The sequence below is a fragment of the Labrus bergylta genome, chromosome 9 (assembly GCF_963930695.1).
Source record: "Labrus bergylta chromosome 9, fLabBer1.1, whole genome shotgun sequence".
NCBI classification, from domain to species: Eukaryota; Metazoa; Chordata; class Actinopteri; order Labriformes; family Labridae; genus Labrus; species Labrus bergylta.
Window position 1 is genome coordinate 11517585 of NC_089203.1, and position 18715 is coordinate 11536299.

Genomic DNA, 18715 nt, shown 5'->3' on the forward strand with positions numbered 1-18715 from the left:
TAAGTTTGCAAACCTTTTTTTTTATTATTATTATCGTTCGATTGCTTCAATCTGTTTACTTTCGTGCAGACAGATACAAAGAAAGATAGGGTGCTCATTAAAGCAGCAAAAGGGACTCTCCGCCAGTGTGCGTGTGTGTATGTGTGTGTGAGAGAGAGCCTCGCATCCTCGCATTTCCATTACGCACAGCCAGGAGAGCGCTCACATGCCTCCTGAACGAGCTCTCCCGCGCGCAGGAAGCGCCTCGGTGACTCACGGGAACCTGACGGAGGACGACACATGAGCTCCTGGCATCTTTGCCACCTCCAAAATTAGCCTTTTTGTATTTCCTGCGTGCGTGAAATCAATCCATCTGCTTACTATCATGTCATGGTTTGCGTCTTCCTCCTCGGGCGGAGGAGAAGAAAGGAGGAGGAGTGAGGTTTCGTCTCTCGAAAAGTTCAAGACTCCCTCCAGTAGAATCCTTTTGAATTCTTTAGGTCTGTGTTTTTTCCCCCCTTGCTGGACATTGGAGTATTTCCGCCGATGAGCCGCGCACCCTGAGGGGAGATGGATTTGGAGGTGAAGGATGTGAATGGGTCGAGATGTTTGTCCCAGAATGAGAGCGAGTGCGGACTGAGCGCGTCTCCAGCCGGAGTGCCCACTGCGCTGGCCAGCGTGCTGATCTTTACCATCGTGGTGGACATTCTGGGAAATGTCCTCGTCATCCTGTCTGTGTTTAGGAATAAAAAGCTGAGGAATGCAGGTGAGGGATTGAAAAACATCCGTTGAAATATACTTAATAAATGTTGGAAATGAAACCCCTTATTGTCAGATATAAAGGCAAATACAGTACAATACAAATACATATAATGCCAAGCATTAAATGAAAATGAATGTTTCTTAATTCCTGTGTGTTCTGGTCTAAAAAAAAACGTGTCTGGTTGACCTACAGCATGAGGGGTACCCAGCTCTCCTCATTCATAACATTATGTAATACAATATGTAGAGCGTGTGTGACCTCTGACAATCAGACTGCTATCTACTCTGAGTCTCCAGTCCCAGTGTGGTGCCTGTCTGCCTTTATATCTCTTTGTTGATAGTAACACCCTCTTCTTACCTCCATCTGGATCCCTTCTTGGTCCTCCACCCTCAGATTAATCACATCCTTCCTTATATCCTCACCTGAGTGGTCCTACAAGCAGCCAAGGTGATGGACATGCTGTTGTAGGTCTTCTGTGTCCTTTTGGACATGGTTTAACTCTGTATACTCAACCTCGTCATTGTTATTGTTATACCTCTAAAGACAGCAGTGTGAAGGCAAGGGAGATATTTATAGTGATCACTTTAATGTCATCTGTCTTTCTCAGCATATGGCATCATCCATCAACATCCCCCTTTGCCCTCTTAGTCTTTGGTGTCAGAAATGGCAGCAAATGCAGTTCATTCCTTTTATCGTGTTCAAGAGGTTAATTTCTGCAAACATCTCTGCAGTTAAATTAATGGTGTACATTCAGTTATAGAAAGGCTCGCTTGTCTTGTTTTTGAAGGGAGGGCATTGTCTTTAGTTTGCCTCTAACCCCAGATTCATGCATATTTGTCTTCTGATACTTAAATGAAACAAGCTACTCTTAAAGCCATCATCCTGTGAGCAGCAGGGTTTTCATTTTCATATCATAATCTCTCAGAAGCTATTGCATATCTTCGCTTATTCGTTGAACAGCGTAAACAGTGCACCATATTCATGATGTTCCTGTCTTGACTGTTTTATGGAGATATGATCATCTTGAATTTTAAATTCTAATTTCACAGCAGTACAATGCATGCTTTCTCTTGGTTTCAGATGTACACAGCTGTATTTGTTAACAAACTTTAAATACAATCTGAGTTATTTTACAATAAATCTACGGCTCTTCTTGCAACTAAACATGCCACAGTGCACAGTAACCGTCTATTTTTGAAGGTTTTACTTTTTCATAGCAATTGAACATTTTAGATTTCAGGAGATAGAAAAATGGAGGATGTTGAACGTTTAGGTCCTGTGGATATTTCAATGTAATTATTAACCAATATCCCATTAATTTCATACAATGCCTCAACAAATGCTTTGATTAGTCTTATCTTGCATTGCAAATTGTGTCTGTTGAAGTCCATTTCCTTCCAGATAGTATCTCAATGCTGGCCTGTTTGTTGTCTAGCATACAGTATAAGACCTATACAGGGGGAGGGGCATGTACATTACTTTTCTTTTTAATGGCCAGAAGATTTATAGAATCATAGAGACTATTGAGCCTCTTCCAGGAAATTTTACATAATCCCATCGTAAAATGTTATTATTAGTCTCATCTTTGGGTTGGAAATTGTGTGTGTGTGTTTTCCATTTCCTTTCATAAAACTATGATGATATCTTCATGCTGTGTTTATTGTCTGTCTTAGGACAACCAGAGTAAAGTGACAAAAAAAAGACAAAATAAAAGAACCAGTCACAGGCTGGTGTATTGAAGCCCCTCAGGTTTTGTGACATAACAAACAGTTGTAAATTGTTGTATGACTTAATGTGAGTCTTTGTATGTTTTTATGTGACTGAGCCTCAACAAAAAGTTATTTTCCGTCACTATGTGATAGACAACAACGTTCTTGGAATCTTTGAATCTTGAATCTTTGAAAAGAGAGAGAGCACATTTTATTCTCCAGCTGCATAAATGAAATAAAAATTCCTTTTCACAAATCACTGAGCAGAAAAATTATTACATTTAGATTTTTATAGGAAGGAAGTGCTCAGTACGAAACGTTTCCAGAGATGGAAAAACAGAAGAAAGAGTTCCAGAAATGTTAGAGTTATTGCTGCGCTGATTTGAGTTAAAAGGTGCTGGACATGGAGCATCGTGTTTCATTTAGACAAGCGCCTAAGTGGTTAAAAAAAATAAAGTCAGGGAAGCCTGCTGCGGAGGAAAAAGGCTAAACCCAGTGATCACAACATGACGCTAATGAGAACATAAGAATCAGGCAGCAGGATTAGGTGAGCAAGTGTTGGGAATAATGAGCTTTTAATTACACTTTGAAACATATTATATAACATATGTGTTCCTGAGTGTACAGCAGACAAAAGCAGTTCAGATGGAAGTTTAGGAGCCCTGACAATAATCTGATTACCCAGTTTGAAAAAAGAGCCACAGTCCACTGGTCTCAAACAAGAGGACAAGAGTAAGCGTCCTGTTTAAACATCCTCTCCATGGACTCTAATTGGATGGACAGACAGGTCCTAGTCACACTAGAGTCCTCACCAGTGCTGCTTGGTCCCTGCTGGCCTCTATGTGTGAGCAGAAACATGAAACTCCTCTAGCAGCTTAACTACTATCTACTGTAGGTTTTTTTCTTCTAAGTGTGTCCTTAAGTGACTCAAAATGTTCCCGCTGTTATCCACATAAAACTCCCCTGTGCTCCTAACAAGTTATTAATAGGTTTGGCATACTTTGTATGAATGTTTAATTGTACAGACAGTCTGAAAGGAAAGCACAGACCTGGCTAAAGAACAAGTAAAGAAGATCTGTCCAATGTAAAAATCTATTTTGAGATGGATGGCTGTTTTGTAAAGGCCTGGTACAATACAATAACATCCTGTGGGGCCAGAAAATGACTCATGGGTGATATATGGAGGTATAATTTGTGATTTAGTGGTTAAGACTGCGCTCAGAGGTTAAAGGAAAAACAGACGAAAGAACCTGCCCTCGGTTGCACACTCTACTACTCCCCCTACTGACTGGCTGCAGTACAGGTCATGTGAAGCTCCTCTTCCATGTTAACAGATGGGACATGGGTCAGACTTTAAACCAAAATATGTGTCAAATAATTTGTTCTCAAACATGGTGTCTGTCATTAAATCAAGATGTTATTGTGCTCATTTATGTCTGAGTTTTCATTTTTCTGTGAAGTTAGTTTAAATCTGTTGTTTGGTGCTAAAAAGTAGTATGACGCCATGATTGACAGCCCTGTTGACAAATGAGGCTCCTGAGTGTGCTGTTAGAACCAAATAAGCAGAGAAGGGGAGGAACAGTGACAGGAAACGTAACAAAAACATACACAAAAGACATTAAACTTCCTTTAACTAATATGTCTGCTTCAACTCAACACAATAATCTGTTTTGAAGTAAACTGTTCTGGCCTGAGGGGTTATCTGAAGGGGCGGGCGTATTGACTAAAGGCCTTTTCATGCTGATTCAGTCTTTTTTTTTTTTTTAAATGCTTTTTTTTGGATCCGTAATCTAAAAAAAAACAAAAAACAACGCCACGATAAATTGCAGTATGAGATAAAAATGTCTTGTACTCATCACGCAGTGATCAATCAGTGAAGTTGATTTTGTGGTTCTTTCACTCCTTGAAAAAAAGACAACGGGGTCTGTCCACATGAAAACAAGACAAGCGGAGAGTTTCACCTGTCAGTAAAGGAAAGTTTCAACTGGTGATAGCCTAAGGAGCTGCAAAATTATCCCGATAGCTTCCAGGTGTATATCAGAATGTCAGTGGTGCAGTTTGACTTGGACCACACCTTAAAAATACACCACCAACTTCCGAGAAATAATTGGTCCAGAAAAGTGCATGGCAGTATGTTTGTGGTAGCGACAGTACAGACACAGACATACACAAACAGGAATGCATGCAAAAAAATGCAAAAAATCGAACCTGTTCCGAAAAAAAATCCAGTTAGCAAACATGATTGACATGAGATTGTATTTTTTTTTTTTTAACATGCGTTGATTTCGGAGGAAAAAAAACAGACTCAATGTCCAATGGCCCTTAGGCTCCACCAATGGCGCCAACACAATGTGTCCAGCAACCGTCGCAGGGCTATTTTGGCTTCATTTTGGTACAACAGGTGCATGTGTAGTTGTATCGTCTGTCTTTATATTCAGTCAATGCGTTAGACTCCCAAATAGCAGCAGGACCTTTTCCATTCACTTCACTCACCCTGCACACTGCCTCAGTATAGCCCTCCACCACTCAACCGCCTCCAAAAAAAAAAACCACATGCTTGTGCACGTTTGCTAGATGCTGGTATATATTCTGAGCAGTATATTCTATGTTACGTAATACATTTGAGGAGAATCAGTATGTTCTCCTGTCACCGGCTTGCAGGTTCTCTCAAGTGTGAAAATATAACAGGATCTAAGAATTGAATCTTCGAAGGTTAAAAATGGCACTATATAGGACTGCCAATAGGCTGTAAACAGCAGAGTTTCCCACTGGGGTTGACCACACTAAAAATACACGCAGAAAATGCACTCAAGAGGGAGCGAAGGAGAGAGTGATGTAGAGGAGGAGATAGAGGAAATAAAGAACGTTGAGCTTGACTGTGTGTTTGTCGGAAAGCTGTGGGCGGTAGGGTGTGTAAGGATGAAGATGGAATTTAATTTTTGTTAAATCATGCCCTGCATCCCGTCAGTCAGTCTACAGTCATGCGTAAAACCTAAAAACCAGAGTGTCCAGAGCGGGGTTAATTGAGTCAGCGAACTTAGTGAGTCAAACCAGAAGCCAATTTACACTGACAGCACAGATCCTCAGGGAATATCACTTTGCACACCACATTAAACATACCCTCTTTTCCTGACAACAAAATAGCACATGACATCTCAGTTTCTCATGCAGGTAGGATAATATCAGATTAGGATTATTTGATTTTAACCACACAGATAAGGTGAATGCACTGCTCTGCTTACATTACATCCAATCTTTTCTCCCACTGCAGGAGGCTGTTTCTGTAAATCTGCATAATTCAACATCATTCTTTTCCAGGATTGTTTAAAAAGAAAAAGAAAAACAAGAAGTGAAATTGCTGGTTGGACCAGATGCTGCTTGTGTCTCGATGGTCTGCTTCCTCTCAGGGGCTGGTGATCATTATTTTCTCAGACACGAGGAGTCTGATTTGATCGTGGCATTAGAAGAGATCGATGATGTTTTTGGCTGGGATTTCTCACCAAAATGCCGCTTGTATCAGCAAACAAACCTCTGGTCGCTCTGATATGAGTGTATGAAGTAGTTACCATGAATGAAATAATGCTAACACACTTGTTAAGAGATTGTTGTTGCTTATTTATCATAAAATGAACAGGTATATTGAATGTAATCTGGTTTGGGAAGTGCACTTGTAACTCTTGCTGACATTTAGCCAGACTCAAGAGATGCCAACCCTCCCACGCATTATTATAAACTCATCCTTCCCTCAAAAGGTGTATAAATATAGCCGGTTGAGTCAAAGCGAAGTGTATCACGTTTCCAGTGTGACTGATGGGATACAGACGGCGGGTTTGACACAGGAACGTAAGCCCTTGGAGAGTCACTCGTGCTCACAACCGTGCGAGTCGTCAGAGTGGAAATCCACTCAGCTGGCAGGCTTTTGTTTTGTCTCTTGGTTTGTATATTCCCTGCACTCACATCTTCATTATGCACTATTCTTGCTCCAGCATAACTCCCTTTTTATTTCCTACATTTTTCTTTTTACGATTCAGATTTAGAAGAACTGGAATGAAGCAATCTGCCATAAATAAGCGCACGTTGTACAAAAAAGCCTATTTTAATACCAAAATATGCACGTTTATGTGCAGGCAGGAGGGGGAGAGAGGCAGTTTGTGTCAAATATATTTCTGATATGTTGCAGCCTGGTGAGTGCTGCATGATTATGGAGTCAGATATCATGTCAGTTTTGTGCTGTTTGGTTTTATATGCCAAAAAGTCTGTGTGGCAGACAGACAAAAATATAATTTGCAGGAGGTTGGTTAACTCTTTGGAGACACACTGATGCAACATTTCACTTGTTTGACAGTTTTGTTTGGCTTAAGGATCAGAACATTTCTGAGCTAGTTGCGTTATAAAGTAAGAGTCTGGAAGTCAGTGGTCCCCCGATGGCCTGTATCAGCATTCAGGTTTAGCCCTATGCAACTCACACTTGTCGATAATAATAGATCTGAAAGATATCAAAGAGCATGAATATTTTGGTTAAACAGCTTTCCGTCTCTGTTGGTTCACACTAAAAAAACAAGTGATGTGAGTGTGGATGTAACGAGCAGGAGGCCGGCCAAGTTGGTTAATCCAACAGCAGAGAGGTAATGGTTCGTCCAGTGTTTAAATAATGGATGCAAACAAAACAAAGACAGTCATCTGGCCACTGCACTGCAATCCTCTCAGCGGTGTTTTAGCACTTACCTCATCCCCTCCTCGATAAGTGGGGGGAGAGAGGGTTCAGCCAGAGAGAGCTGCGAGGCCCCGTCCAGCCAGCTGACATGATAACACTGAGCTGCATGTTGTCAGCAAAGAATCAAACCTCTGCACAATGACAAACACACACAGCGAGCACTGTTAGCGTCACAAATACAAGCTGACAGATTTGTCCACTGAGCTGACTTTGGGATGAGGAACAAATGCTTTTATTTTTTATCTCAGCAGGCTTGATGTGGGGGGGGGGGGGGGGGGGATCATGCTGTTTTAGTTGCTTGGAAAATGTCTATTGCTGAGTACCTGCAAGGTCTTTGAAAAAAAAGTAAAACCTACCTATTTTCCTTTGTAGCCTCCCCTATTACCATGTTCGATGGATCAAGTTGCAGAGTGAATTAAAATTAGACTGGTTGCTAAACAACAAACTGTAGCTGTGTTGTCTCTGGGGTGCAGGGATTATAACAAGCTCTGAATGGGATTGATGGTCGACATGTGTTTTAAATCCACTCCCAATCGAATCTGCCAATCAACCCTGTTGTTTCAGCTGTTGTCTGAGCATGCCAGAGCTCTCTGCCTTCACATTTCAACTTCACAAGGTAGTTTATGTTTTATCAACCCTCAAGTCTCACCAATGTCTGGCAAAAAATGTTGTTCAATGAGGTAGATTATGTATAATTCTTCACAGATTATTTGGGCTGCAGAAAACATAATTGTTTATATGAAAACCACGGATGTAATGCATGGTGGCTTCACTTTATGTTTAAATAACTTAGCTTCTTTAAAAGAATATCTTTTGAGGTCCTTTGCAGAGACAAAGAACATGGTCAAATTTAGAACAAGACTGCTATTAAAGACATGCTAGAGGCTCCGGCATGTCTGCAGATTTGTGCTTTCAGTTAACTCCTTACATCAGCACGCTAACATTATAACAAACTACATATGTACCACAATGATGAGATAAAGGTTTAATACTTACCATATTCATTTTAGTGTAGTGTAAGCATGCTAACATTTGCTAATTAAAGGTCCCATATTATGCTTTTTCTGGTTTTATATGCCCTTAAGTGTGTTTTCCAAGTGTCCTGTGCATGTTAAGGCACATCTATGTGCAAAAATTCAAAGTCCGCGGAAACGCAGCTTCTCCTACGTCCTCCTGTTAGCTGCAGCATTAGCTGCATGTAACGCTCGGTTCTAGGCCCCCTCGATAGAAATTTGTCAGTGCGGCATCACTGATCTAAGCCCATTGGCTTGTTGTGGCAAGCCCTGCAGCTCATGTTGAAATTTCCGAGACGCGTGCTGAGCAACTGACCAATAACGACAGAGCGGATCGGCAGACCAATCAGAGCAGACTTGGCCCACGTGGGGTCTAACAGTGTGGGCTCAACAGAGCGTAGCTGACGGACTCAGAGCGTAGAGGGAGCAAGGAGGAGCAGTACATGAAAACAGACACTTTTTTTTAAACTTTAGCTATTGTGAACATACTTTAGTAGGTACATAGATTAAATATACGAACCCCAAAAAGGGCGTAATATGGGTTCTTTAATGTAACAGATAAAGTAAAACTTTATCAATCAGTCAAATCATTTTTTATCACTGAAATCTGATCGCCATGGTGGCAATAAATAGTGAGATTTATTCTCTTGGCATCATAAACATCTCTAACAATTCGCTGAATGGATATTAATTCGATAGTTGAGATATTTGTGTTTGGACTTTGATGATCGGACTGGCTGACCAACCACCATTGTCATCCAGGGAGCCAAAGATGAACACATTTCTAGATTTAAAAACAGTTGCATTACACTGAAAAAACTTTGACAATTAAGCATTTGCCATGGGTCTAAATCTGTTGCTAGAAATCAGCCTGATTTAAATAAAGTTGCTCTTCTATGATGTTAAGGCAAATTAAGACTTTCAGTGACCCAGTTTTTTTTAAGGAATTTGACCTGGGGCAGAAAATGAAGAGTTACATGCACTATTTATACATTAGTTTGAGTCATGTTTTGTCTGTTATCTAAACCTGTTATGTCTTTCCAGGGAACATCTTTGTGGTGAGTTTGTCCGTAGCCGACCTGGTGGTGGCCTTGTACCCATACCCTCTGGTCCTGACTGCCATCTTCCACAATGACTGGACCATGGGAGACCTTCATTGTCAGGCCAGCGGCTTCATAATGGGCCTGAGCGTCATTGGCTCAATCTTCAACATAACAGCCATCGCCATCAACCGCTACTGCTACATCTGTCACAGCCTCCACTACGACCGCTTGTACAGCCTGAGAAACACCTGCTGTTACCTTGGCCTCACCTGGCTTCTCACTGCAATCGCCACAGTGCCAAACTTCTTTGTCGGGTCGTTGCAGTACGATCCACGTATATACTCCTGCACTTTCGCGCAGACGGTCAGCTCATACTACACCATATCAGTGGTGGTTATTCACTTCTTGATCCCGCTGCTGGTGGTGTCCTACTGCTACATGAGGATATGGGTGCTGGTTATACAAGTGAAACATCGCGTTAAACCAGAGCAAAGGACAAAACTGACACCTAGCGATGTGAGGAACTTTCTGACTATGTTTATGGTGTTTGTGTTGTTTGCAGTATGCTGGGCTCCGCTTAATCTTATTGGCCTAGCTGTAGCTATAAACCCTGGAAAAGTAGCACCTCACATACCTGAGTGGCTCTTTGTCACAAGTTACTTCATGGCATACTTCAACAGCTGTCTAAATGCCATCATATACGGACTTCTTAACCAGAACTTCCGTAAAGAATACAAGACAATTCTTCTGGCTGTTTGCCTCCCGCGTTTGCTCCTCATAGAGACCTCCCGGTGTGCCACGGAGGGACTGAAGAGCAAGCCTTCACCAGCTGTGACAAACAATAACTTTGCAGAGATTAATGTATAAACCAGTGTTTTACCAGTAAACTTAGATAAAGTTTCTCTGGAGCCTCTTGGAGGAAGTGTGAATTGTCATCCATGGAGTGCCTTCTCACAAGACCTTTGTCTAGTTGTAAAGATGTAATAATGAAGACACTGCATCAGTCATATTGTGTTCTGTAATGTCAGACTGTTCCCTCAGGTGGAGAAGAAATGTATCATTGGTGACACAAGAACACACTGTGCTTAAGTGTCAGTGTTCCTGCATTCTCCAACAAACTGGTTAACAAAGAAAAAATAATTAAACTCATAGTCAAGGAAACCCGCTTGGACCTCGAGGAACTTCAGCATTGAGAAGTGGTCTTACCCATTCCAACATCAACCACTGGTTTGTGGTGTACCATCTTAAAAATTCAATTCTGCCATGTTAGATGTTGTCGTTCACTGTAGGTAGAATATTAAACCTAGAGGGTGCTGCTAATGGCCTGGTGCTTATTGACTCAAAGCTTGCCTTCAAGTCTTTCTTCTTTTTTGTGTGCATAAAAGTTATTTGATCCCAGAGCCATGTGTTTTAAAATTCAGCAAGGAGCACAGGAGATGACCTGTCATGTCCTGTGCCCAGTGTAAAGTCACCATTTAAGATCGTCCTTCTTCTGTATACACACAGTTTCTTACACAATCTTTATTAAGTCCTAAAACCTTTGACAAAGTGGTGACAATGTGCCAAAAAATGAAGTATTCCATTTTTTGTAAAAACCTATACTACTTCACAAGATGCTTCACGTTCCTCATCTTACTGCAGGTAGCTATCCTTATTCTGATATTCCACTTCAAAATAACCATAGCCCATAATTATGACTTTATTCTTATAATATTACAGCTTAATTTTCCTTACATTACAACTTATTTCTCAAATTCTCAATTTCCCCCCTATAATGTGAACCATCAATTTGCTAAAACTAACAAAGTTATTTTGGTGCATAAGGGTAATAAACTGTCCCGTTTCACAATGCTATGTTAAAGTTAGAAAAATGCTGGCTCTGGTCAAAGAATTAAGTCACCATTGAAGTTTGGTTTCACACTGGACATGAACAGAGATCTCCTTGGAAAAAGTGCTATTTGGGACATAATAGTACTACCCAATCACAGAGCAGAAGCATGGGATTAGATTTAGCTTTTAAAGAAAACAATAATGCAAGCAAAGGCCAACTCAAGCAAGTTGTATCAATAATTCCCATTAACTGGATGATAATGCTGGCTTACTGAAACAGGCTTAAGGCAAAGTCCTCTTACTGGTAAAAAACAAACAAACAAAATAACAGCAAACTTCTTTACGTCCCTTGAAGTACAAACCAAAAGGCTTTCTTCATGGGACAATTTTTAGTGGAGCATTGTGTTTCAATTACATTTTTATTACTTTGATTGTATTGTACTCTAATTGGGACTGTAATTCACAAAATCAGAATCATGCTGTCATCTTAGAAGAAGCCTTTGAGACAATAAACATGCTACAAATATTTTAGTACGGTAATAAATCAAGTGAGAAGTTCATCATTTTTTAATAGACTTTATACAATCGTACGTCTTTGAGCAACCAGTTGAGTCACAGAACATTAAAAAGACTGCATGGCACTTCCACATTGGTTCCACTTTAAGACCTGAAAGCTATTTCCCATGGTTTGAGTATGTGGTCAGTACTATACAGATAACTGATGACTGGCTGACATGCTTCATTATATCATGTGGAAGAGAATGACTAACTTTGGCTTTGAGTATGTTAAAAAAAATAGTGTGAAGAAAATAAATGTATTTTCTATTGCCACTGTGCGTTTATGCTTTTAAATGCAGCATTGATGATGGCAAAGTCTGAAGGTTGGTTGTCTTTCATTGATAGAGTATTTAATGATTTCATATTTACTGAAGCCTTCTTTTATGTCATGCTTGGCCAAATAATCAAGTGTTGTTATTATTTGGAGTTAAGCAACTGAGAATATTAAAACTGTTTTAATTTTGCTAGTTCACCCTCTTCAGAGCAATGATTGCCTTACAAACGACAATGAAAGATTATGAAAGCTTCGGCTCTGTTTTTATTGAAGAAAAGGAACAACAAACATCAGAGCAAGCTACGCGTGTGAGTGGAAAAATGCACATCTTGTAATTTAGAATGAATTTGTCACAGTTTTCATTTTATTTGTCTGCTGCAAATTTTTCAAACAATTGTTTGACTATTCCATGAATCGTATTACAAGCCTAAATAGTTCGAAGCCCAAGGCGTGCCCTTTCATAACCTGAAAAATGTAGGCTTTTACATTTTTGGGGACAAGCGCAAGAGCTGATGATAAAAAAGATAGTTTTCTTGTTTATTGAATGCCCCTGGGACATGATCGTATCTGGAGCCAGAGATGTTATTCTTGATAGTGGGAGTGTGCCTGAGCACATGTCACACTAGTCGAGATGAGCTCTGACAGCCTCCCAGCACAAGTTCCACCAAGCAAACAAACTACGAGCAGTTCGACTCACAGGGAGGCTCCAAGATGTCAGTGTGACACATGTTTGACATTAGACACTGTTACTAGAATATTAACAGGATTACACATTCCAGATGTCTTATTCAACGCATTGATAAATACTCTTAGCATATCAAACCTTTGCTCATCAATTTGTCTGATTTTTGCTTTGGACGTCTGCCTGCTGTCTGAAAAATTAAAGCACTAAATTGATGATCACAGGTGCAGGAACAGGAACCTGAATCCATGTTGAATCTTGGATCAGTACAAGGAAAGTCAAGCTGTTTTATACAGCCAGGTGTCATTGGGTTGCAAAGCATCAACATCATACTTAACCCTTCAATTCTTCCTGCAATCCTACAAGACAGTGTCTGTGATGTGGAAGAAAGATGCAGCCCACATGTCTCTCCAAGGTCAGCTTCAGATGAGTGGCTAAAGGGGCTTGAGGGAAGATGACAGTGTTGGCCGTACCTCACCAAAGACTCAGAGTAAAAGCAGGGTCGTCACACTTCCTCCTCCTCTTGTCACCCTCTACTTTTCATTCTCTCTTCTTTGCTCCATTTTACCTATTGTTATTTATCCTGCTCACTGGGGTATCTAAGGAAAAGCTGGATATCTTATAGTGAATTAAAGAATTTATGCCAAGAGTAAGACAAGAAGATCAAAACTACTAGCATATAAGTACGGCGCTATAGGCAAGGAGTTGGTTAGCTTATCTTAGTTAAGCTTAGGTAGTGGAAACATTTAGCCTGGTTTTGTTAAAGGTTAACATGAACTCTGCCTACCAGTGCTCGTTAATGAACTGGTTTCATATTGTTGGTTCAATCTATGAAAAACATTTATTTACAAAAAAACGTCTCTTTAAAATCTTGTTTGACTTTTTTAAAGCTTTATTTTTTGGCTTTTTTATGCCTTTAATAGAGAGGACAGTGCATAGAGACAGGGAATTGGGGAGAGAGAGAGAGTGAGGAATGACACGTGGAAAAGGAACCCCTGATGCCCTGCTTGGAGGACTACAGCCTCGGCACATGGGGAGCGCACGCTAACCACCAGGCTACAGGCATCCTCCACCAGTGTGGTTTAAGCAGGAGAGGATGCACTATGCACACCCTGCCCCTTCAGAAGACAAGCAGCAGCTCCTGAGACAATTCACACAACTTGAAGAAATAAACATGAGCACAGATTATCTCCGATGCTAATAGTGGCCAAGGAAAATATTTTTCAAAAGCCTTATCGCTCTTAAACGTTTGTGACACTTGAATCTCAGTTTTAGCACAGACAAATCAGAAGAAATGGACCCTGTTGGTGCTACTGAAAGGTCAGTGCTGCCAACATTTGTCCCAATTAGCGACGGAAGGATTATATGAAACCAAAAATTTTGAGTTTAAACTGTGATGTAACACAACTTTGCATGTGCTAGTTCTCGAGCAAGGATACATAATTAATTTAAGAAGCTGTTTTTGTCACATGTAATATACATTCTTTCCATCAAGATAGTGATCAACACATCCAATGCTCTCAAAAAAAGAGGGCTCCTGTATGTGACGTTGTAGTCTGCTTATTCCTGCTAGTTTCTTTAAAGCAGTCTAGCTGAGCTTAAGTAATGCTAATGTTGTTGTTGAGTGTATTTATTATTTCACAGTGAAGAAGAAAAAAAGATCCCATACCTATTAGGGAGGCGTACATTTACACAGTTTGATACCACGGCCCGGGTGAAGCTTGTAAAATAACGTCTTTTCTGACAGAGACTCTTAGCTTGTCCTTTTTTGCTTGGTTTATTTCTGATGTTTATTGTGGGGATGTGTTATTAATAAATGAATTGAAGAGATGCTGAAATGTGTATTTTTAATCTTTGGAAAGAGTTTCCTGCTGCTTGCCATTAGTGTGCAATCTTTAGAGCTAAACAGCTAATGACAAACTACAGAGCATATACGAGTTATATTGATCTCATCAGTCTTTTCGGCACAAAAGAAGTAGGCGTAGATCTTAAAGGATATAATTGTAAACTTTAGTGAAACTAAAAATATCCACCCTGACATTGACAAAATGTTTATCTGAACAACAAGGCTCTCTATAACATCAAAAAGTAGATAACTTAAGGTTTATACATCTTCAATTTTTCAAAATATAAAGAAAAAACTTTGACACGACTGATAATAGTCTTCTCAGTAGATCAATCAAAAATACAACCCAGCATCTTGAAGGCTGACATGACTGGTCTATCCACCAACACCATCCGTCATTTAGCCTGGGATTTAATATGAAGGACAATCGTTTGTGGAGATATTTTTTTAATGATATGTTCAAGGACAGCACGATCCAGCCATGCCAAGCTTGACTACAAGATACATCATGCCTTTATTTTGCAACTTCCCGTATGGAGGCTGTGTCTCTCTGTGTGACTTAAGAATGATATTTACCCTGTAAAGTCAGCAGATCCATTTGAGTTTGCTCTGGCTGCTTCTTCAGTCTAGACTCATCATAAATCCCTGCTTACTGTCAGAACTTAATACCATAAGTTATTGTATTCTGTTTTTATATATCAGGTACAAGACAGATATCCTTGCCTCATCTTTACTTATCTTAGAGATCTGCAGTGCTCTTTGCAGAATCAAGTTGATCACACAGTGAGAATTTATCACCCAAACTGGTTGAGACACAAGAGACACACAATGTTCTCCTCCTTCCTCTATTATGTTTTACTTGGTCATTTCCATCCCCGTCCTCTGTGCTATGCAAAAACAAATTCTCATTTTAGGGAGACAAAGATTATGTCCACAGTGGCAGCTAGTACACTGCCTCCAATCTGTTTATCACAAAATGGATGAGGAAAGAGGAATTACATGGGCAGACGCTAACATGACATGATGGTTTTTCGCCTAGATGAAGCCAGACGTAACTCCCCTCCTTGCACAGAGGAATTTCAAGAGCCCTTGCACATCATTGCATTTTATAGCAAGGGGGTCTCACAGCAGGCTTGCTGCCCCAATAGCAAGTCTCCTAATGGATTTCTTCATTGGGTTTAGCACTGCCTGTCTTCTCATGCATGTGATGTGTTCCTACATATCCGAATGGGCTGTGGGTCATAATGCTAACAAGAGATTTTGGGTAGAGGCTCCAAGATAGATGATGAGGGCAGGAAATGGAAGTGGTGGTGATAAAGATTTCTTGACATTCTCTATCATAAACAGACGTGGGGGTGGGAGAGTATTGTGCAAAACATGTTATATGAACACAACAAAGTCAAAGTCCTGCATTTAAAAAAGTATGGGACTGTAACTAGATTTTTACTTTATTTGAACTTTCAGTACCAAAAACAACTCAATCCATATTGACATGTCATGATAAATATTTTCATTATATATCCCCTCTATTAATTGTGAGCAATGAGAAGATTTTTCTCAAGTCAAGTGGCTATAAACAACATAGGCCTCTCCAAAGTGTCACAGAAGGGGGTCATAAAGAGACAGAAAAAACACAGAAACGTAAACTATCTATGAAAAGGATGATTCTTTGGATTGAGATTTTTAACTCTTCATCATCTGAAACTGCATGGTTAAAACAAAAAGGGCTGGAAACGGCATGTCTGATATTTACAGGAAAAATGCAGCGATATCAGGAAAGAATGACATTATGAACAAAATTCAGTGAATGATTTGTTTGACAGTTTAAAGTAGGCAGAAAATGTTCAAGAATAAAATAGCTTGAAATGGAAATGTTCAAATTAATAATATAAATACCTCAAAACTGAAATAATAATCTTGTTTTGGGTTACAGCAGAAAGCCTTAACAATGAAAAAATAAAATAGCTTGAAATGAAAATGTTTAAATTAATAATATAAATACCTCAAAACTGAAGTAATAGTAGAACAGGAACAGATTGACATGAAAATTATCCATCCATGCAAGAGGAAAACATCCACTTAACACGTGTTAATGTGAATAAAAGCTTACTAGAAAAAACTCAACAACATTAGCAGCAGTTGCCATATCAGCAAAAGAAAAAAGCTAAGAATAGCATGGCAGTATTTTAGAATGGATTCTTTCTTACTCCGATTTCAAATGGAAACTTTATTGACAGCAATAGTTGTGACACTCAGAGTATTTCCTAAAGGACTGCATGTGGATCCGTCAAAACAACAGGTGTGTGAATGTGGGGGGGCTTCATGTTGGACACAGAGTACTGGTGACACGAGGAATGCAACAGGCATAGCAAGGGGAGTCCAAACAGAGAGAGTCATGGGAAATACTCCCAGAAGGTCAGAGGTCCATATCCAAGAGGAAAGAGAATTCAGTATTGAACTTGCAACAGAAGACTCTTTGATCCGAGTCACAAACTGTTATTCCTCTGAGGACAATACTTTGTCAAACTCCAAATTTAATTCTTTAATTAAATTCATAATCCCACCATAACAGGCTGAACTCGCCCGTCCTCTGTGGTTTTTCATCATTTCCCAAAGCTCAATGCAATAAACATCTCTAATTAATTCCTAGTTCTGCATCTGTGTCCAGAGAAAATAAAACTCCACTGTACTGGCAGAATGTAATTTCATTGTTTATTTAACCTTCATTGCTAGCTCTCATCATTACCCAGAGTGCATTCAGAAAAGATTGTTGTTAAGTTTTTATAAGCTGTTTATTTAAAAAATGCTTGGTCAAAATCAATATTTCTATGAATATGATTTTTATTTTGCATGTAGTAACGCCGATGTATTGAGAAGCATGTTCATAATGATTTAATATTATTATTTATTTATTGAATAGCACCGGTAGTCCCCTAAAACCAGGGGCGTGTTCGAATAGGTGGCCAGGGGTGGCATGGTGCCCTCTAGAAATCTGATCGGCAATCCCAGGTTGTTTCCCCAAACATTCTAAACTGTGATTGGCCCTGTCAGAAGTGAAACTTAAACCAGCTATTAGGTCTTTTTTTTTAAAGGCTGCTAGTATTTTACAGTGTATTTTTGCTAGTTAGACTGTGCAGGAGTTTGCATGCACATTTTTAAGTATACTTTCTAAATTACTAAATTCTGACAAAAATATAAATCTTCTTTGTAGTTTTTAAAACATTAAGCTAATGTATCCAAAATCTTGTGTTATAAAGTAAATATGATTGCTGAAGTTAGACAGGATTGATTATTGATATCTATTTGTGCATGTTTGTGCGCACATCACACTTCAGGCCACCCCAGTCAGAAATTTCTGGACACGCCCCCTGCCTAAAACAAACATGTAATTACATGTATTGTTATAATCTTGTTTTGGCAGAAAGCCTTAACAATGAAAAAAAAAACAGGTCAAATTCTATATATAGCATGACCCACTGAAAATGTCCCATGGATATTGACAGAGGTATTAACATTTGCACACATGCTGTCTCCATGGATCGCTGATTTAGGCAAGGATGTGTTTGGATGAAAGTGTTAACACACAGGCCTATCAAACAGGAAATATGGGTCAGATAAATGAAGGAAGGATATAGAGACCTCTCCTCTGTGTTCCTGTCTTTCTCCAAAGGGCAACATCTGAAACAGAAAAGGCAGTAAATGACATCATAGAGGATAATAGGAATATTATGATTCACACCAACAATGCTTTGCAATGCTCTGCATAAACTGAACACTGGAATTTTCTGAGGATACAATATCCTGACTGTATTTCTATCAGGTTCTTTTTGAGAGTCTTTAAAACAAAATGTGTTTTAGGGGAACCTGCTGAGCGTAAGACCAGTGAGAGCAAAGCCAACTGGAGCAGAAAAAGCCACTCCTCAACACTCAAGCAAGGGAGACTTCCACCAGATACACAGTCTTTGCATGACACGAAATGCATGTAGTCAGCATGAAATGGACCATTTCTCTGTAACATCTGCAATTAAACAAGAAATAGCCTACAGTGTTGCATTATTAAGGAATGAAGCAAAAACTGCACATGTGCTTTGTGCACATACGACCATTGGAGACAGAAAGGTTATGTTACATGTATTCACCAAAGATGTCATTTATGTAAGGCTGCAACAAATTGATGCTTGAATGGTGAACATGCACATTTAAATCCATCCGATTCGTGCTTCTATTTTTAGAGACAGCATGGGAATGGGGAAAATTGACCGTGATGTGTCAGGAAATGAACAGGCAATTAAAATATTTTTGAT

The 18715-nt window shown here is 39.6% G+C and overlaps 1 protein-coding gene and 1 long non-coding RNA gene across 2 annotated transcripts; one reads left to right on the forward strand and one right to left on the reverse strand.

The window, feature by feature from the left end:
• LOC136179982 (uncharacterized) lies at positions 1 to 9213 on the reverse strand. Its single transcript, XR_010666898.1, has 2 exons — positions 1100 to 9213; positions 1 to 732 (listed from the first exon to the last, which is right to left on the reverse strand). It is a non-coding gene; the product is annotated as an uncharacterized lncRNA (long non-coding RNA).
• LOC109996468 (melatonin receptor type 1C-like) lies at positions 550 to 14389 on the forward strand. Its single transcript, XM_020650602.3, has 2 exons — positions 550 to 745; positions 9223 to 14389. The coding sequence occupies exons 1-2, from the start codon at positions 550 to 552 to the stop codon at positions 10086 to 10088; spliced, it is 1062 nt and encodes a 353-aa protein (XP_020506258.1). The 3' UTR covers positions 10089 to 14389.
• The last annotated feature ends 4326 nt before the right edge of the window (positions 14390 to 18715 follow it).